This window comes from Bos taurus, chromosome 15, assembly GCF_002263795.3.
Source record: "Bos taurus isolate L1 Dominette 01449 registration number 42190680 breed Hereford chromosome 15, ARS-UCD2.0, whole genome shotgun sequence".
Taxonomy (NCBI): domain Eukaryota; kingdom Metazoa; phylum Chordata; class Mammalia; order Artiodactyla; family Bovidae; genus Bos; species Bos taurus.
This window is the reverse complement of record NC_037342.1, coordinates 78,442,621-78,464,477: the sequence shown is the minus strand read 5'-3', so window position 1 is coordinate 78,464,477 and position 21,857 is coordinate 78,442,621. Positions and strand designations below refer to the sequence as shown.

At 37.0% G+C, this 21,857-nt stretch overlaps 2 protein-coding genes across 2 annotated transcripts; both read right to left on the bottom strand.

The window, feature by feature from the left end:
- Positions 1-8,192: 8,192 nt before the first annotated feature.
- OR5D77 (olfactory receptor family 5 subfamily D member 77) lies at positions 8,193-9,140 on the bottom strand. Its single transcript, NM_001390617.1, has one exon. It carries the CDS (start codon positions 9,138-9,140, stop codon positions 8,193-8,195), a length of 948 nt encoding a protein of 315 aa, NP_001377546.1.
- A 10,141-nt stretch (positions 9,141-19,281) lies between these two features.
- OR5D79 (olfactory receptor family 5 subfamily D member 79) lies at positions 19,282-20,232 on the bottom strand. The gene has a single exon (NM_001390108.1). The coding sequence runs from the start codon at positions 20,230-20,232 to the stop codon at positions 19,282-19,284; it is 951 nt and encodes a 316-aa protein (NP_001377037.1).
- Positions 20,233-21,857: the final 1,625 nt, after the last annotated feature.

The window sequence follows — 21,857 nt, the reverse complement described above, 5'->3', positions numbered from 1 at the left end:
TCACCATCTGCAGTGATTTTGGAGCCCAAAAAATTTAAGTCAGCCACTGTTTCCACTGTTTCCGTATCTAATTCCATGAAGTGATGGGACCAGATGCCATGATTTTCGTTTTCTGAATGGTGAGCTTTAAGCCAACTTTTTCACTCTCCTCTTTCACTTTCACCAAGAGACTCTTTAGTTCTTCTTCAGTTTCTGCCATAAGGGTGGTGTCATCTGCATATCTGAGGTTATTGATATTTCTCCCAGCAATCTTGATTTCAGCTTGTGCTTCCTCCAGCCCAGCATTTCTCATTATGTACTCTGCATAATAAACAGGGTGACAATATACAGCCTTGACGTACTCCTTTTCCTATTTGGAACCAGTCTGTTGTTCCATGTCCAGTTCTAACTGTTGCTTCCTGACCTGCATACAGGTTTCTCAAGAGGCAGGTCCGGTGGTCTGCATTCCCATCTCCTTCAGAATTTTCCACAGTTTGTTGTGATCCACACAAAGACTTTGGCATAGTCAATAAAGCATAAATAGATGTTTTTCTGGAACTCTCTTGCTTTTTTGATGATCCAGCGGATGTTGGCAATTTGATCTCTGGTTCCTCTGCCTTTTCTAAAACCAGCTTCAACATCTGGAAGTTCACGGTTCATGTATTGTTGAAGCCTGACTTGGAGAATTTTGAATAAACTCTTCAGAATTTCTGAAATCTGTATTAGCTTAGAAAGGGCAAGATCTCTAAATTGAACATGACCAGTGTTAATAAGGGAGAAGACAATGGCACCCCACTCTAGTACTGTTGCCTGGAAAATCCCATGGATGGAGGAGCCTGGTAGGCTGCAGTCCATGGGGTCGCTAAGAGGCAGACACGACTGAGCGACTTCACTTTCACTTTCCACTTTCATGCATTGGAGAAGGAAATGGCAACCCACTCCAGTGTTCTTGCCTGGAGAACCCCATAGACGGAGAAGCCTGGTAGGCTGCAGTCCATGGGGTCGCACAGAGCGGGACACGACTGAAGTGACGCAGCAACAGCAACAACAACAAGTGTTAATAAACTACATTAAAGGACTATTTGTGAAAGACCCTTTTGATAATGGAAGTGTCATTTTGTGGTTCTGAAAACTGCAAGAGAGTCAAATGTTTATAGAGTATGCAGCTACAGCTAAAGACTTAAACTTAGACAAAGAAATATATTCCAAGTTACAGTGCTCAGCAATAGAAGCACTCATAAAAGTCAATGAGTGTATCATTAATGTTATTTTAGCTTTTAAATCTCATGTGACAACTATGTTCATTAAGGAGACATCATCTAAAGTCTTCCCCAGGTGAAGACTTAGTCACCTAGTCGTGTCCATCTCTTTGTGACCCCATGGACTGTACTCAGGCTACTCTGTCCATGGGATTCTCCAGACAAGAATACTGGAGTTGGTTGCCATTTTTCTCCAGGGCATCTTCCTGACCCACGGATTGAACCTGGGTCTCCTGCATTGCAGGGGGATTCTTTGACATCTGAGTCACCAAAGAAGCTCCCTTACCTAGGTGAGCACCGTACTAAATATGATGAATTTAGTCAGAAATTTTAATTTTTATTCATCCAGCAAGTATTCATTGAAGGCTAAATGTGTTTTCTAGGTAAATTTCTAGGCATTAGAGATATACAATAATAATACCAGAAATTTCTACTCTCTTGGAGTGTATAGAGGGAGAAGGGGATGAGACAAATAAATTATTGCATGTATTTAACATATCATCTGTTTCTAAGGAAAAAATTAACATTAAGGGGATAAAGAGTAATTATCTCTTTACATTAGATTTTCAAAAAAGAATTTTCCTGGAAGGTGGTATTGAATAGGCACATACATGATTTAATAGAAATATATTTATTAACAGTGGATTGAGCACTACAATATTTGGAGCCTATTAACTTCCTTACAAGGTGTTTCATGTTTTTATATTTCAAGCTATTATGTCAGTGAGTATGTCAGTATGGATATTGTACGTCACTGAGTTCAGTGTGAGGGTTGGCATGGTATAAAACAGATTCTACTTGAACAATCACTTATGAGCATTTGGAACTGAGCATACTATAGAGGGCTTCCCAGGTGGCGCTAGTGATAAGGTACCTGCAGGAGGCAAGTGGTGTTGGAGAAGACTCTTGTGAGTCCCTTGGAGAGCAAGGAGATTCAACCAGCCCATCCTAAAGGAAATCAGTTCTGAATATTGATTGGAAGGACTGGTGTTGAAGCTGAAACTCCAATAATTTGGCCACCTGATGCGAAGAGCTGATTCACTGGAAAAGACCCTGATTCTGGGAAAGATTGAGGGTGAGAGAAGTAGAGGACAGAGAATGAGATGGTTGGATGGCATTACTGATGCGATGGACATGAGTTTGAGTAGGCTCCAGGACTTGGTGATGGACAGGGAGGCCTGGTATGCTGCAGTCCATCAGGTCGTAGAGTCGAACACAACTGAGTGATTGAATTGAACTGAATAGCAATTAACTTATAGGTGTTTTTGATATGAATACTGTCCTTGTGTATCTCCCTATCACACTCTGTTTTTCATTTCTACATAATATACACTGAATTGAATAATAAGACTGTCTTACCTTTTTTGTTTTAAGAGACAAATATACTCTTGGTGGTAAAAACTAACAAGCAAAGGACAATAAAAGAAAATTACAGAACAATCTTACTAATGATCATAGAATTTTAAATTATACATTAAATATTGATGCATTAAACCAACAACTAAGGAAAAGATAAATATATAATGCTTATAGTAATATTCTCAGGAAAAAACACATATTTTGATTAGAATTTTTTTATAAATATAACTTAGCACATCAAAATATTAAAGGAGCTAATATGAGGAAAATTAGGTTGATAAATTCAACATTCACTCACTACAAATAAAATATAACAAACAGACACATACAAAAAAATACATGAGATAAATTTGCTTAACATTTTAAGCATGAAATGTTAAGTATTGATACTTTCCTTGTTAGATGAGGAAGTCAAGGATACCCACTTTTACTGTTTATTCAAAATTGTACTAATGTTTTCAGCTAGTCAACCAAACACAAGAAAAAAATAAAAGGAATAACATTGGAAACAACATATCCAGAAAATATTTGATTAGAATTTGTATGATATGCATGTTGAAAATCCAAAATAATCTACAAATAAATTATAAAATTATTAAGAGATATTTTTAGAGTTGCCAAAATGCATTGAATCCTAATTGAAAAATAATACACATTTTACAAATGACATTTAAAATAGTATGAATAATAATCACACATCCAGATTTTTAAAAATATGTAAGAACTTTATAAAAAATATGATATATCTTATATTGTAAAACATGAAGTAAATATAAATAAACATAATAATGTAGCATGCTTATGATCTAGAAGACTTGAGGATGCAAACATCATTCTCTGCAAATCAATCTACAATTTGACTGTATTTCTACACTAAATCTAAACAAGAATAATTCTAAAGTTTGTTTTAACAGGTAAAGATAAAGAATATCTTAAACACTCTGCAAGATTAAGAGTAACTTTTTAAGAGTTGCTCAATGTGATGTCAAAGCCTATGAGTTAAGGGCAGTTCTGATTATAAAACACCTAGAAGCATACAGAACTATAGATATACTGACGTTTACTTTATGAATATTCTGGCACCAAGAGCAGTGTTAAAATGAGTGAATTTTTCAATAAGTATTTCTGGGGTAAATATAGGCCAATAAGTAATAAGTAGGCCAATAAGTCAAAATATAAAATTAGCTTATAGTCATGCTCCATCAAACTTTACTCTTTGTTTGAAATAAATTTAAAAATCAATGTAAAAAGAGAAAAGAAAACCCCAAATTGATAATAGAGGGGTAGAGTATAAATATAATACTGTATGAAATTTTTGATAATTTAGCACATAAAACATGAATAACTTTATTATTTTGGTGTTAAGAAGTGGGGCTTAAATAAGACATTAGAAGCACTTCACTGTGTAAAGAAATGGTTTGATAAACATTGATTCGTTAATTCATTAAACATAAGGAAATGTGTGCCCCTAAATACATCACCAACAGAGTGAATAGACAAGCCACAATCTAGAAGAAAATATTCATGATACACACATCAAAGGACTTTTATTTACAATGCATAATGAAATACATATTTCATAATAATATATTAACAACATAATAGAAAAATAGGTTTTAAAAAAAACCTGAATAGGCCCTTCACATAGAAGTAAAACAAGTCAAATGACTAATAACTAAATTATAGGAATTCAGCTACATTAGTAAAGTGGAATTGAATTCATCACCAAAATGAAGTACCCCTACTCACAGACTGGCATCACTGACTCGATGGACGTGAGTCTGAGTGAACTCTGGGAGTTGGTGATGGACAGGGAGGCCTGGCCTGCTGCGATTCATGGGGTCACAAAGAGTCGGACACGACTGAGTGACTGAACTGAACTGAACTGATGACCATATTAAATGTTGGCAAGAATGGACAATAATTAGAACCCACATACAATATAGCTGGAATTTAAATGAATCCATCTACATTGGAAAATTGTTTGATGGCACCAAGCACAATATTGGAAACAAGCTCCCTTCCATCCAGAACACTCAGAGACAGGGCATACCTCCCACAGTGAGTGCTCATGTGCAATCTAGCATGCCGGGAGCCGGCAAGAGACATTCCGCTCGTGACAAAGGTCATGAAGAAGGAGGCTCGGCGTATGCAAAGGCGGGATCGAGCCTCAGGAGTCTCCCCGGATATTCTCGAGCATCTACCCCCAAAAAACCAGAGTCTGCCTACTTTATTGCTTTGTGCTCTCATCTCTGACTTTACTTGGGGCTGTCCCCTACCACCATCTCACTCTCTCTGTCAAAGAGTTAACTTACAGCTCCAATTAATAAAGTTCCTGGGCAATTAGGAGTATTTAAATCCAAACCCCTCAGATGGCTCTCTAACTCGCCTGACAAGTTTACCCGGACTCCTACAGCTATGCATCCGATTGTTTACAGTCTCCCAGCCTTGAGAGGCACGGGGAAGCTTAAGATATTCAAATAGCTTACAGCCTCTCAGAGAGTTAGAAACTGTCAGAATAAAACTAGTAAAAGATTTCATTGATGAGCCAATGCTTGCTGCCAAGTTTTCACATCCCCTGAATTGTATCCTTGAATATGTATTAATTAATAGTTGGTATGTAGAAAAAATAAGTAGTGGCCTTGGTGTTAGTAACTTTAGACCCTTAAGGTAATAAATTCTTTCCTTTGTTGTAAACCCATTACACATCCACCCTATAGGAATGCAATTTTATCTTCGGAAGATGGCGCCAAACCTTAAAATAATTACTCTTAAAGAAAATAAGTCTTTGTTGATAAGTCCTTGTCAAGAGTCATAAAATGTGAGTAGGCCTTCTGGCCAGAAGATGATGTAAATCACCTAAACCATTTGTATACGATAAATTTGCAGGAAAGAAACCCTGGTTTTTGATAAGGATCAAAAACTGCTGACTTTGCATCCCCTATTATCCTCTATGTGTAACTTAGGGTATATAAAATAAAGCTACGGGCCTTGCTCACCAACGCTTGGTCTCCCCATGTCATTCTTCCCTTTAAATTCTGGCTGAAGTCTCCATCTGGAGCACGGAACCCACCATGCTTACTAATTATGCCTGGGCTTCTAAGACCCACTTGAGCAGGTGTCTAGGGTGGGGCACCTTCCGCTATTCGAGAGGGCGCCTGCGGCCTACATAAATGGTGCAAACTTCTTGTCTTGAAGTTTTATTGGTCTCCCACGTAAACCAAGCTACTCAGCCTCTTTTCTCCACCGAATTTTCCTACTGAGCTATCCTCATTCTATCACTCTTTATATCTCTAATTACCATTTGAATAGGTCGCCGACGCCGTCTCCCCTTCGAATACTCTGGATCAGCCGGGGCTGGACCCCGGCACTAGCACATACTTCTGTAAAAATGTTCATGCAGCATTTCCATTAAAGACAAAAAAGGTGAAATAGCCAGGAGTGAAATTGCTGCTCATATGGTAGTTCTATTTTTACCTTTTGTGTGTGTGTGTGTGTGTGTGTGTACAAAACTCCATACTGTTTTCCATACAGTATGCAATTGGCTATACCAATTTGCATTCTCACCCACAATGCACAATATTTCCCTTTAATTCTCTCCAACAATTGTTTGAGAGACTTGCAATTATTTGCAGACTTTATAGAGGAAAGGAGGAGGGGCAATTTTGGAGTATAAACTATACAAAATACTCTGTATAAAATAGATAAGCTACAAGGATACCGCTGTCTAGCGCCGTAAGTTTTACCTATTATCCTTTGTGTGCTGTGCTGTGCTCAGTCACTTCAATTGTGTCCAACTCTTTGCAAGCCCATGGACTCTAGCCCACCAGGCTCCTCTGCCCATGGGATTGGGTTGTCGTGCCCTCCTCTAGGGGATCTTCCCCACCCAGGAATCAAACCCATATCTCTAGCATCACCTGCATTGCAGGCAGGTTCTTTACCCACTGAGCCACTAAGTTTTAATAGTGTATAATCTAAAAACATAATGAATCACTATGTTGTGCATCTAAAATTATTATAGCACTGTAAATAAATAATACATCAATAAAGAAGAAGAAATAGCCAAATTCCATTTGTAGTAGTAGTATGAATAAACATATTATCATATCAATGTATTTATTTTGTGGAAATTCTTCAGCACCAAAAATGGAACTACTGTTACAGTCAATCACTTAAAAATTCTTTTGAAACAAAATGCTGAGCCAAATAAGCCAGACATAAGGGAATATACTCTAAAGTTTTAATAATACAAATTTAAAAAGTGATAAAGTTAAGTTTTAACTCTCATAACCTATTCTCTGTTTAGAAGAAAAATCTCTGAACACCGCAATGGAGTTTGCTTCTAGAGGCATCAGAGAGGCACAGTGACTAGAAAAATGCTTACAGATATGCTGTGAAGAACTGATAATGTCTTTAATTTCTTGAAGAAAGTAACATACAGGATGATTATACAAAATTACTTGTCTACCTATTTATCACATTTCATAATTTGACAGAAAAAGAGAAAGGAAAGGAAGAGAAACAGAAAAAAGACATGGAACAGAAATCATTTGCAAATTCTGAGGATTTTAGAATGTGGACAGCCTTTTGCTGTGCTGTGCTTAGTTGCTCAGTTTTATCCAACTCTTTATGACCCCATGGACTGTAGTCCACCAGGCTCCTCTGCCCGTGGGCATTTTCCAGGCAAGAATACTGGAGTGGGTTGTCATGCCCTCTTCTAGGGGATCTTGCCTACCCAGGGAAAGAACCCAGGTCTCCCATATTCCAGGCAGATTCTTTACCATCTAAGCCACAGGGAAGCCCATGGACAGCATTAGATGATCATTATTTATTTTGCCTAAAACACTCTGAATGTGAGACATAAACATAATTTTATTTCTTTTTTTCTTTTAAACTGAAGGTGAGATTTTAAAATCACAGTACAGTTTAAAAATCACATTATATTCATGTGATATATATATGTATATATATATATATATATATATATATATATATATATAATTTTCTCAAGAGATTGTATCCCATTGTGTCTCAGACACTAAAGAATCAACTTGCACTTTGGGAGACATGAGTTCCATCCCTGGCTTGGGAAGATCCCCTGGAGGAGGGCATGGCAACCCACTCCAGTATTCTTGACATGAGATTCCCCATGGACAGAGAACGGGTCACAAAGAGTAGGACACTAATCAGCGGAGAAGCACACATTCGAAGGAAAACATAATAACCATCAACACACTGTATAAAGCACAAAGAACAGTCTTTTGGACTCTGTGGGAGAGGGAGAGGGTGGGATGATTTGGGGGAATGATGTGGAAACATGTGTAATATCATATATGAAACAAATCGACAGTCCAGGTTCAATGCATGATACTGGATGCTTGGGGTTGGTGCACTGAGACGACCCAGAGGGATGTTACAAGGAGGGAGGATGGATGGGGGTTCAGGATGGGGAACACGTGTATACCTGTGGCGGATTCATGTTGATGTATGAAAAAACCAATACAATATTGTAAAGTAATTAACCTCCAATTAAAATAAATAAATTAATATTAAAACATAAAAATAAAGAACCTCTATCTCTCTTCTCACTCAAAATTACATTGGGTGAGAAAACATTTTGGTGTTGACTAATTTTCTGATGGTCTCCTTCACATCATTATTTCTAAGGCTGTAGATAAGGGGATTTAGCATGGGGATCACTACTGTGTAAAGCACAGTGGCTACTTTGATGAAGAGCCATGAGCTTCCGGAGTTGGGTACACAATAGAGAAGAAGCATGACCCCATGGAAAATGGTGATGGCGGTCAGGTGGGAGGCACAGGTGGAGAAGGCTTTTTGGAGTCCACCAGCTGAGGGTAGCTTGATGATTGTGACAATTATGAAAATATAAGAGGCAAGGATAATCAGGAGGCTACACACCTCATTGAGAGTAGCAATGATAAAACATGTCATCTTACTGAAATAAGAGTCAGAGCAAGCGGCAGAGATGATGGCAGAATACTCACAGCCAAAGTGATGTATGACATTAGAACCGCAGAAGGTCAGCTTCAAAAGAGAACACGTGATAGTCAAGGAACACAGTCCACCCCATGTGTAGGTTCCAGCGACCAGGAGGCTGCAGAGCTTAGGAGACATAGCAACTGTGTAGAGCAGGGGGTTACAAACAGCCACAAACCGGTCATAGGCCATCACTGCTAACATAAACGTCTCCGTAATCACAAGTGTGCAACCAAGGAAGAACTGCATCATGCAACCCACGTAGGAGATAGTCCTTGTGTCCGCAACCAAGATCTCTAAGATTTTGGGTGTGGTTACAGAAGAGTAACAAAAATCAAGAAAGGAGAGATGTCTGAGAAAGAAGTACATGGGGGTGTGAAGTTTGGGATTGATTCTGATGATCACAATCATACCCAGATTCCCCACCACAGAGACAGTATAGACGGCCAAGAAGACCAAGAAGAGGGGCACCTGGAGCTGCGGGTATTCTGAGAAGCCCGAGAGGATGAAGGTGATTCCAGCACTCTGATTTCTCATATCCATCATTATGGTTCCTGCCAGGGAAAACCAGAGAGTTCACCCTAAGCAACCAGACATGACAGAAATAGAGGGTATTTTTTTCCCAGCCTGGACAGGGGACTGGTCTGCAGTGGTGAAGTCTGGAATTTCCCAGGAATGCAAATAAGACACAGTTGGAGCCCAAACGGTATACCATGTGTCTACAGGTGTGGAGAGTGCAAGTCGGCTTCTGATGGAGGGGCAAGGAGAGGGTGGACTGGAGAGAACTGAGTGTCACAGTGACTCATAATTTGTCTTTGTTTCAATTTTCTCAACCTTCTCAGCTCTGTCTCCCTTTTTTCTACATGGATAATTACTTTCTTTAGCTTCATTTAATTGAACTTGTTGATTGCACTTGCAAATTCTTATGTTTGCTCAGGCCATTCTAACTGCTCAAGATGTCCTGTTTTTCTCTCACTTTTCCTTAGTGCTCTCCGATCAAAGAGAGGCTTCCCCGGTAGTGTGGTGGTAAAGAATCCTCCTGATAGTGCAGGAGATGCAAGGGACATGAGTTCAATCCTCGGTCAGGAATATCCGCAGGGGACAGAACTGGCAACCCACTCCAGTATCCTTGCTGGTGAAATCTGATGGACGGAGGAGCCTGGCGGGCTACAGTCCATGGAGTCACAAGTCATACAACTGAGAGATTCAGCACCCATCTCATCAGAGAAGCCTCAGGTTTACCTTTCCTAATGATTTTACCAACTGGCCAACCCTTGGTAAAAGATCTCATATTGTATCTCCTAGAGAATATGAATGATGTCTTGTTAACAATCTAGACTCTTTAATCAGGTCAACTTGCCTTCAAATTAAACCTCAGTCACTTATTAATATGTCTCTGACAAGTTAAGCTCTCTGAAACCTTACCTTTAGAATATAATTCTAAAAATTTTTTCTTACTACACAATTATGTATAAAATATAACTTAAATTAGTGAATTATTTTATAAAACATTTAAGACTTTAATTTCACATGTAATAATTGCCCCACATCAAATTTAGTTTAGAATACTGGAGTGGGTAGCCATTCCCTTCTCCAGGGGATCTTTCCAACGCAGGGATTGACCCAGGTCTCCCACATTACGCGTAGATTTTTTACCAGCTGAGTCACAAGGGAAGACCAGAAATACTGGAGTTGGTAGCCTATCCCTTCTCCAGCAGATCTTCCCAACCCAGGAATCGACCTGGGGTCCCATGCATTGCAGGCAGATTCTTTAGCAGCTGAGCTATCAAGGAAGTCCAACTTTAAGTATTTTCTAAAACATTTAAGACTTGAATTTCACATGTAATAAATGGCCCCCACCAAATTTAGTTTCTTCTCTTGTTTTCTATGCTGTTTTTCATGTTTACTTTGAATTTGAAATACATAACCTCAAAATATTCTACAATGTAGCATCACCTATAATTTTACCAAGTCTGAAATGGGGCAAATAGTGACTAAGGAATAGAAAAAATGCATACACAGAGGAAATCTTCTTCTTACTTAATTCTTTTCTAATATTTCCTTCTTAGCTGCACATTTCCATTAATGTCTCAAGCCGTCAAGGCATAAGATTTGTTTTGTCCATTTTTCCCTGTCCTTGTCTGTATCTCTATGATTTCCTTTCCATCCAAGGTTAAGGCTGTGAAAAATTTAATCAGGGCAAAATGAACATATTCTTCAAAATACACTCCCATCTTTATTGCTACCTACCACACCTCTATTTAGCAGCTATCTTTATTTAGCCTACCTACAGCCATCTTCAGGACTAATTTTCATTCAATCTTAGTTTAAAATCATGCTCAAATGCTTACCCATATTCAAAATCATTTCCATACAAACTACCTATAATCTGAACTCTTCTGTCTGGATTTCTGTGAACTCTAAAAGAACTAAACTACCAAGGCAGCAGACATAAGAGACACAGGTTCTATCCCTGGGTTGGGAAAAATCCCCTGGAGGAGTGTATGGCAACACACTCTGCTATTCTTGCTTGGAGAATCCCTTGGACAGAGGAGCCTAGTGGGCTACAGTCTGTACGGTTGTTTATAAAGAGTCAGAAAGGACTGAAGTGACTTAGCATGCACAGTATCACTGCATGATCTAGACTGCTTGATTGCTACTTCTTTTGTTTTACTCACTGCAGCAATTTTGATTTTTGTGCACAAAATACACACTTTTTGGTATATAAAACCATTATTACCTTTTAATACCAAATACCAGGCAACATATTAGAGACTACTTTGGGGTTTAATTCAGAACTCAAGTTTGCTGTACTGTTCCAACTTGCTTTCACCTGCATGATTTTAAACTCAAAAAATTTAATGAAATATGTATAATATCATATATGAAACGAGTCGCCAGTCCAGGTTCGATGAACGATACTGGATGCTTGGGGCTGGTGCACTGGGACGACCCAGAGGGATGGTATGGAGAGGGAGGAGCGAGGAGGGTTCAGGATGGGGAACACATGTATACCTGTGGCAGATTAATTTTGATATGTGGCAAAACCAATACAATATTGTAAAGTTAAATAAAATAAAATAAATAAAAAAAGAAATTAAAAAAATTTAATGCAAAGTCTAGCATATTTCTCTACAGTTTTAAAGATTTCTTTTTAATATTTCCCAATTTTTTTATTTTTAATTGAAAACAAATAGTACTACTTGAATGTCCATCAAGGACTTCATTCAGCTATATACGCAAAGTTCCAAATTAAATGCGTCGCATGAATCTTAACGATAGAAGAAATAAGTTCAATATCTTGTATTCTTCCCCTGCAATGAATTAAATGAATACCACTTCATTGCTACTAGGGTTGCATAGGTGTTTCTCTGCCAAAAATATTGTTGATTTCAGAGTTTCCCACATCAGAATTAAAGTAAATCACTTAAACAACTCACCAGAAGCCATGTAGTCTTTATAGATTAATTTACTGAAGACTTCTTTAAATAAGAATCTTGAAAAGTATTTAACAAAAATACTTATATTTAATGAAAATTGTTGTAGCTTGTAATAAGAGTATTGTAACCTCTTCCAAAGTATATTTCAGTAAAGTCATCAAGAAAATTACATTTTGTTCTCATTAAAAAATAGAGGCACTCCCGAGGGTGAGCCACACTTGTGACTAAACTTAGGGATCATGCTGTATATTTAAGTCTACCTGAGTGACTTTGGGGATTCACACCCCAGACAATTGTGATTGGGGTGTTTTCCATGAGCTACAAACAAGACAATTTAAAGAAAATCCCGTAATCCTCATTTAGAGTATAATTTATTTTAAATCATTAAATCATATAGGAAGCTTGAGCATGTTTATCTTCTCATCTTAGAAAAATAACACTAGCAATCAGCCTGTTTATATTTATATTTATCATGGAATACGTGAATTCCAAAATTCAGAAAGAGAAAATCACAATTACTATTCAATAGACCAGGCATAGTGTTGTTTCTGTGTTATGTTTATTTCAGTCTTTCCTCTAAGTTTTATTATTTGGACATCTACATTTTTGTAAAAAACACATTCAATATCACACTGAATAGAAATATGATATTATGCCATTTGCAGTTACTATTGTATCCCAGTGTTTCCTGTTTTATTAAAACTTGTTGAGTATATATTTTTCAATAATGTGATTGATAAAACCTATCAATTATGTGGTATACGAATGGTCTATTTCATCATAATAAACTGCTGCAGATTCAGTGGCTTGAAAAACATTCATTTATTAATTCACAATTTTGTATGCCCAAAGTTAGGCAAAATACACCTGGTCCCTTTATTCAAGTTATTGCAAGGCTGAAATCAAAGTGTCATCAAGTTTCTCATCTAGAAATTGGTTCTCTTCCAAGCTCATTCATGTTGTTGGAATAATTCTGTTCCTTGAAGTTGTAGGAATAGGGTATTATTTCCTTGACATCTGTTTTGGGGTTATTCACAGTTCCTAGAATCCACTCCTAGGTATCTGCTTTGTTTTCTCCATTCAAGTCACTCTCACACTTCAAATTTCTCTTTCAACACCCTCTTAAAATTCATGCATCGCTTAAAGAGGGATTCAAGCATGACTAGGGACTTCACGTTCACTTTTCACTTTCATGCATTGGAGAAGGAAATTGCAACCCAATCCAGTGTTCTTGCCTGGAGAATCCCAGGGACGGGGGAGCATGGTAAGCTGCTGTCTATGGGGTCCCACAGAATCAGATACGACTGAAGCAACTTAGCAGCAGCAGCAGCAAGCATTTTTAACAAATCATCAGATTATATGAGACCCACCAATCAGGATAGTCTTCTTTTCTTATGGTCAACTGATTTAAAACTAGTTATAATTTAAAATTATTTGCCAGCAGCTCCCAGATTAATGTGTAATTGAATGGCTAGTTGAAGATATGTGTACACCAAATGGTGGGGAATCTTAAGGGCTAGTTTAGACTTCTATTTGTCGCTCATGAGGTCAACATTTTTGTACTCTCTCTATTAATACTTCATTCTATTTAAAATAGCACCTACTTCCTGAATGTTTTACTTAAGAGAAGAAATTTGATGATCTGTGATTCCATCTTAAGAAGATAAAAAAGCAAACATAGCTTTTAATCTCACAATAAATAGAAGGAGGAAAAGATGAGAATGGTGATCAACAAAATAGAAAATGGACAGTGAAATAGAAATAAGGGATTGAGCAAAATGAAAATTCTGATGTTTAAAATGATACATAAAATCAATAATCTGTTAGATAAATTGATTACAAATAATAGATCATAACACAATGCTACTCAAGAAAATATTGGGACTTCATTACAGATGCTGTCAATGTAGAAAAAATAATTAGGGAGTATTATGTATAATTTTCTTTCAAAAAATTTAACTACCTAGTTCATGTAGAAAAATCATTTGAACCATACAAATAAACTTACCAAATATGAAACACAAAATATGAATAGCTTATATCTTCTTATGAAATTGAGTTTTCAGTTAAAAATCTTCCTACAAAGAGAACCTAATTCCCATACTGTTAAATTGTAAATTCTGTTAAGCATTTAAGTAATAAGTAGAAAAAAAAATGTGCATGGATATTTGAATAAACAGAGCAATAAGAGATGTATGCAACACTTTTTCTTCTTCCCATTAATATAGCTCATACTCAAACTGGAGGCATTGGGATTTGAATTCCATCAGTCTGGCCCCAGAGTTTGTGCTCTTAGTTAAAAAGTAATGTCATTTTGCAACTGGACCATAAAGATTCTTAAAGGATAAGTTTATGATCATGGGTTTTATAGTCTCACAACTGGGAAGGTTTATGTTGAAGGAAGGACTTGATTAGAATTTTGTTCCAGAAGGATGATTCAGACAGGAAGGGGAGGAAGGGCTAGAGGAAGAAATAAAACTGGAAATGTTATTTAAACTTGATGCTGTTACTATTTTGCCTATACCTTGTATGAAACATGTACTTAGGATTGTGTTTATTTGTATGTGACAGCTCCCTAATTCCCAAACATCCATGTACATAAGAATATTCCAAGAGGCTTGTTTAAAATGAACATTCCTGGGTTTCTCTGCCAAATATCAGTGAGTTCAACTGATTTCCCAGGTGCTTCTGACAGAGGTTCTAAGAAACCTCTATGATAGAAACCAAAGATTTCTGGATTTGATTTTCAGCTACAAATATCTAGAACCCAGCATTGTGCAAGCACATGATAGAATTCTTTGGCCTGCTTCCTGACCTTCAGGAGCTCAGGATTTGTTTGAAGAGGCAAAGACAACTCAATCAGCAATGTGCAAAACCTGAAAATGATTAATTAGTTTAGAATGTGTGAACTCCATAGTTTAAAAACTGATAGCTGAGATGCGGGTTACTAGCAGCTATAAGTATACAAGTCCCCCAGTAAAAAATGCATTTCTCAAGGAGGCAAAAATTGTAAATGAAGGTACAAAGTTTATTTTTAGAGACATAGCAAAACAAGTGGGAGAGCATGCAGAGAAACTGTTTAGTTAAGATAGAAGCAAGGCAGAGAGGCACACCAGGAAAGAAAGCGTGTGGGTATCTCTAACAGTGAGGAGGGGCCACCTCCAATATTTCAGATCATTTTCTAAGTTTTTGTCCATCTCTGGTGTTTCATGGGTTTCCCTGGTGGTTCAGAGGTAAAGAATCTATCTGTAGGCAGAGGACACATGTTCTGTTCCTGTATTAGGAAGATCCCCTGGAGAAGGAAATGGCAATCCACTCCAGTATTCTTGCCTGAAGAATCCATGGATAGAGGAGCTTGCCAGGCTACTGTCACCGGGGTTGCAAAAGAGTCAGAATGGACTTAGTAACTAATCAACAACCATCAACACCAACACTAAAGATGTTGTAAACAAACAAACAAACAGAAAACATAGATCAAGATAACTAATGTACTTCATCATAGAAATGCTGAATGAAATACTAGAAAATAAAATATTACCATATATGATAGGAAAGTAAACAATGACTCAGACGGAAAGGAAAAAAAATGATTACCTGCATAGCAGTAAACAAGATATATAAGAAAATTCCTTCAACCTGATAAAGACCATCTACAAAAATACCACTAGCTAATATTATGTCTAGTGTAGAAACATAAAATAGAAAAAAATCCTACCTAAAGTAAAATAACTGGATTTTCTCCTAACTCTGTATATAACAGCCAAGAAAATAATGTCCTTAACCACTTTTAATTAACATCTTATTTTAGATTTTTGTTGAATAAGGAAAGAAAATTACAATTACTGAAAAATAGAAAGTAAAACTCTCTTTATTTGCCAGCTAGTTTCTGTATACAGAAAGTCCTAAGGAATCTACAACAAAAATATGAGAAAATAATAACAGAATGAAGTAGTGCTGCGTAAATAAGTATATATAAAAACATCAATTGCATAATTGTATTCTAATGGTGACCAAATATAAATAACTATTTGAAAGTGTAATTTGCAAGACTTATTCATGGAAACATGTATGTGTGTGTGTGCTGTGTCTCAGTGGTGTCTGATTCTTTGCAACCCCATGTAGTAGCCTGCCAGGGTCCTCTGTCCATGCAGTTCTCCAGGCAAGAATACTGAAGTGGGTTACCACTTCCTTCTCCAGGGGATCTTCCCGACCCAGGGACTGAACACAGGTCTCCTGCAAGCATAAGGATTATCAAGAAACTATTGATAGCTAAGTTGTAGGCCCTGAATACCTTCATTACACCAAAAGAAAGCCATTTCTGGTATTCATTATCCTGGTCAACAGGTCATATTTTTCACAATGATAACCTATTTTTGGCATTCTATACTCTAACAAGAAAGTGAAAATGTTAGTCACTCAGTCGTCTGACTCTTTGAGACCCCATGGACTGTATTCCACCAGGCTCCTCTGTCCATGGAATTCTCCATGCAAGACTACTGGAATAGCTGACCATTCCCTTCTCCGAGGGATCTTCCCAACCTAGGGATAGAACCCTGGTCTCCTGCATTGCAGGTAGATTCTTTACCATCTGAATCACCAGAGAATCCCATACTATCAGGAAGAGGTTAATTTCTGTTCAAGACATGGATGCTAGAAATATTTGTCACAGCCATCTAAGAAGTATGAACTTTTCAATTAAAACTCTGGGGAACTGCCTTTGGATTTGTACATTCTTGAGAGATGTTAATTTAGATATATACATAGTATTACAGCCAAAAAATTTTAAAATTAATCACAGTAGTTTCAGTAGCTAATATGAGGATTACTTAAAGTTTCCTGTAGCTAATAACAACTTTATTAAATGTGAGTTGAGAAAAATCAACCATTCAGAGTGGAATAAGTTTTGTATTTAACCAAATTATTTTTCTAGAACTGTAATTTGCATGAATTATGTATCTTCCCTTTTATTTTAATATGTTGATTTATGGTTATTAATTCATGACTATTAAACCACTTTTAGTTTCTGGAACAATATCCAATGTGTTAATATTATGTCTTGAATATTCATTCACTAACCTCATGAGAAAGATTGATCTATAAATTTATTTCTCATAATAGCTTTCTTTGAACTGATTGCTAAAATCTGACTAAGTGAATATAATGCACTATTAAGTATCCTCTCTTAATCTATTCACTAGAAAGATTTGTGCATGATTGACATATTTCTTAAATGTTTGGGGAAATTCGCCAACATAATAAACAGGGCATAGGATTTCTTTGTGAGGAAGACTTTGAAAACAAATTCCATTGTTTTGGGCTTCCCCAGTGACTCAGTGTCACTGCAATACAGAAGATGCAGGACATGGGAGTTTGATCCCGGGTCGGAGAGATTTCCCGGAGAAGGGCATGGCCACCCACTCCAGTACTCTTGCCAGGAAAATCCCATGGACAGAGAAGCCTGGCAGGCTAAGGTCCATGGGTTCACAGAGAGTCAGACACGACTGAGCACACACAGACATCCATTACACTAAGACATAAGATTTTACTTATATTTTCTATTTTTATTGTATAAGATTTAATGCTGTTTTTTCAAGGAATGTGTTTATTTCACTAAGATTTGTAATTTCTTAATATAGATTCTTCACAATATCTTATTATTGCCATGCCTGTAGAATATAATCAATGCCAATTTTTCCACTAATCAGAAAAGAAAGAGATAGAATTTGAATTATTTTTAACTCAATACGTCAAACTCAAAATATAAAATGCCTTTGTTGTCTCTCTCTTCCCTCAGAAACCAAATCAATCATAGCAATGATAATGAGAAATAAATAAAATAGCAAAGCCAGATTAGTAAAAACAACGGTGGGATTTCCCTGGGGTCCAGGGGTTAAGATCCTTTGCTTTCACTGCAGGGAGCACGGACTTCATGCCTGGTTGAGAAATTAGGACCTCACATGCTGTACAGCACAGCCAAAACTAAAAATGAATAAATTAAAACAATGGTAAAATAAAAACCAGCTAATATGATCTCATCATAATTTCAGAAATGTGTAATGATTATGAAGGAGCATAGATGAATGAAGCAGAGAGGGCATGGCTACAGCCAAGAATGCTTGAATGTGCAGAGCTAAAGAAAAAGTGACATAAATTTTAGAGCCCCTAAGAGTCTCAGCCCTTAAAAGAATGAACACAATAAATACTGAGGTTTGTATGACAATGAAATGGTCAAGGATAAACAGGATCCACTTACACGGAAGAAAAGATGTCAGAAGTTGCTCTAATGGATAGTGAGATTTACTTCAAAGTTACCACAATTAAGAATATGTGGTAATGGCAGGAACTTCAAAGGAATATAAGAAAGACTTATTAAACTGAATGAGGTATATTCATGATTAGGTCCAGTTATTCAGAAGCATCTCTGTTAATCCCATTATAATTTTTTCATGCTTCATTATTGACGAAGAGCATTGCTTTTCCTTTGGATTATGAGTGCAAACCTGAGACATGAACAAGTATTTGTCAGAAGAAGAGAAAATAGAGCAGTTCTTAACTTGGGCTTTATCACTGAGTAATCATCATATCTCCCTAGAAATACATTTAACTTTTTCTCAGTATTCAATTAAATACCTTTGATTGAACCATATTATACTGGTATCCAAAAAATGAGAGATGCTTATAGAGACTAGCTATTATTTTCAGGATCTTCTTGCTTAAAATCAGGTAATACTTTTATAAGGCTAATTCAAAATTCCTCATTTTATTTGGTGTAAAATAAAGTTTTGAGAAGAGCTAAAAGTTGCATTTTATAAAACTGAATCAGAAGAGTTAGTTATGAGAACCTAAGTGCAAGTTTAAACCTAACCCTAACACTAACCCTAACCTTAACCCTGATGCTAAACACAGTTATTATCCGTGTTTGCAGCATTGTTACAAATCACAACATAAACTGTAGCATAAGGAATGAGTCTCTAACTAGATATCCCTTTTCTTCACTCTGACTTCCATAATGTATTATTTCTCTATTAACTGAGAATTGTAGCTCATCTGACCATCAAAAAAAATTTTAAATACAACATACAGTTTATTTGAAACATAATCATATATTTATTTATAATAAAGATAAACTAGCATCAGAAATATATATGAAAATTATTAGGCATAATATGAGCACAAGCATATTTATTTGTCTAATACACAGCTTGTCTTTAATTCAAGTGGTTTTTTACTCCCATTGTACTTCTGAATTATATTGAGGGACAAAGCAGTTTCATAGTTATCAACCTCCTGACTGTCTCTTTCACATCCTTATTCCTAAGGCTATAGATAAGAGGGTTCAGCATAGGAATCATGACGGTAAAAAACACAGTGGCTACTTTGATGAGGAGCCACGAGCTTTTGGAGTTGGGTACACAGTAAAGGAGCAGGACAGTCCCATGGAAAATGGTGATGGCGGTCAGGTGGGAGGCACAGGTGGAGAAGGCTTTTCGGAGTCCACCAGCTGAAGGCATCTTGATGATTGTGACAACTATGAAAGCATAGGAGGTGAGGATAATCAGGAGGCTACCCACCTCATTGAGTGTAGAAATGATGAAACATGTCAGTTGACTGAAATGGGTGTCAGAACAGGAAGTAGAGATGATGGCAGAATACTCACAGCCAAAGTGATGTATGACATTAGAATCACAGAAGGACAGCTCCAAAAGAGACCATGTGATTGTCAAGGAACACATTCCACCCCACATGTAAGTCCCAGCGACCAGGAGGCTGCAGAGCTTAGGAGACACAGCAACTGTGTAGAGCAGGGGGTTACAAACAGCCACAAACCGGTCATAGGCCATCACTGCTAGCATGGACATCTCCGTAATCACAAATGCACAGCCAAAGAAAAACTGTGCCATGCACCCTTTGAAAGAGATAACTCTGTCTTCCACAACCAAGATACCTAGGAGTTTGGGTGTAAATACACTGGAAGAGCTAATATCCAAAACGGATAGATGGCTGAGAAAAAAATACATGGGTGTGTGGAGTTTGGGACTGGTCCTTATGACCACAATTATGCCAAGGTTCCCCATCAGAGTGATTGTGTAAATGGTCAAGAACACCAAGAAAAGGGGTGCCTGGAGGCGTGGGTATTCTGAGAAGCCCAAGAGGATGAACATGCTCACAGAGCTCTGATTTCCTTCATTCCGTACCATGGCTCTTGATTTAAAAAATAAAAATAAATAAGAATTAAAATTGAGCAGTGGAACATGAGAAGGTGGAGTGAAAGAAACTGAAGATAGCTCAACCTAAGCTAGTGAAGGCAGTGTGATCAGTGTGTACCCAGGAATGTTCTGAAGTGTCAGATTGAAGTCTTTACAACTTAAGTGAATTTGATTATGGGAAATTAGCTTTATCCTTTAGAACTTTAGTTTCTTTACCTGGAAAATAAGAAAGAATAGTATTCATCAATAGTAGTATTATACATAAATGATTCCTAAATGAATGTGATGCTTAGAGCATTAAATTACCCAAGATAGAATATAATTCTATGAAAACGCAGGCTACATAGAAGGAAATCAGAAAAAATGAAAAAAAAAAAAAAAGAACTAAACAAATTACTGGTTGGATAATGGCAGTCACATGATAACAGTAGAATTAACCTGGGAAAGATTAAACACTTTTAATACATAAAAAAATATATAATAGTAAATTTCTGCACATGCACGATGGTCCTGGGACTAATAAAAGTAGAATTTAGCCTGTATATTGCTGTTTTAAGCTCCCATAGGTTTCCTCTGCCAAAAACCTTCTGGATTCTATATCCCTCAGATCAGGGTGAAAGGATGATCCTAGGTTGAATCAACTAACCAACGCCAGATATCCTTGGTGTATTTTTATAATGGATTCCTTGCTAACACTAATATGCTGCATACACATTGAGTATCAAAATTGAAATTTTGGTTTAAATATTTCCAGTCCTTTCATCAAAAGCTGATGATTCCTGAAAAATATAGTTAATAAAGATAGCAAGAAATATCACCTGTCCTTTTTGCAACAGTCATGAAATTGCAGAAGGAGAATGAACACACCCTTGAGTAATAGATAGACCTAGAAATTATACTTCATGATGGTATTTTAATTTGTTTTATATCTAACCACCTAACCCTGGGGACTCAAACCCTGAAGAATTCTTACAGAGTTTATTGTCATGAGCTACAAACAGAATAACTAAAGGAAACTTCCTCTTCTGTAATTTACAGTATGATTGCTTTTGTCATTGATCTATTGCTGATGTTCTTAAAATGATTCACCTCTATACAGAGGCTGTGTTCATGCATGCTAAGCCGCTTCAGTTGTGTTGGGCTCTTTGCAATTCCATGGACTGCAGCCTGCCAGGCTCCTCTGGCCATGGGATTCTCCAGTCAATAATACTGGGGCGGGCTGCCATGCCCTCCTCCAGGGGATCTTCCTGACCCAGGAATTAAACCCCTCTTCAAGGCTACCCACTCCAGTATTCTGGCCTGGAGAATTCCATGGACTGTATAATTCATGAGGTCACAAAGAGTCAGACACAACTGAGTGCCTTTCACTTCACTTCACCTATGTCTTTTATGTCTCCTGCATTGACAGGAGAGTTCTTTGCCACTAGCACCACTTGGGAAGACCATACAGAGCCTATACTTCTTAAAATGATGAAAAATTATATTAACATATTTTCAAATGACCCTAACCTAAATTATGGCTGATAAGATATGCTTTTTAGTCTTATGTGTCTCTACATATATTGATATGAACACACAGTTAACAATACACTATACAAAATGCACATTATACTATA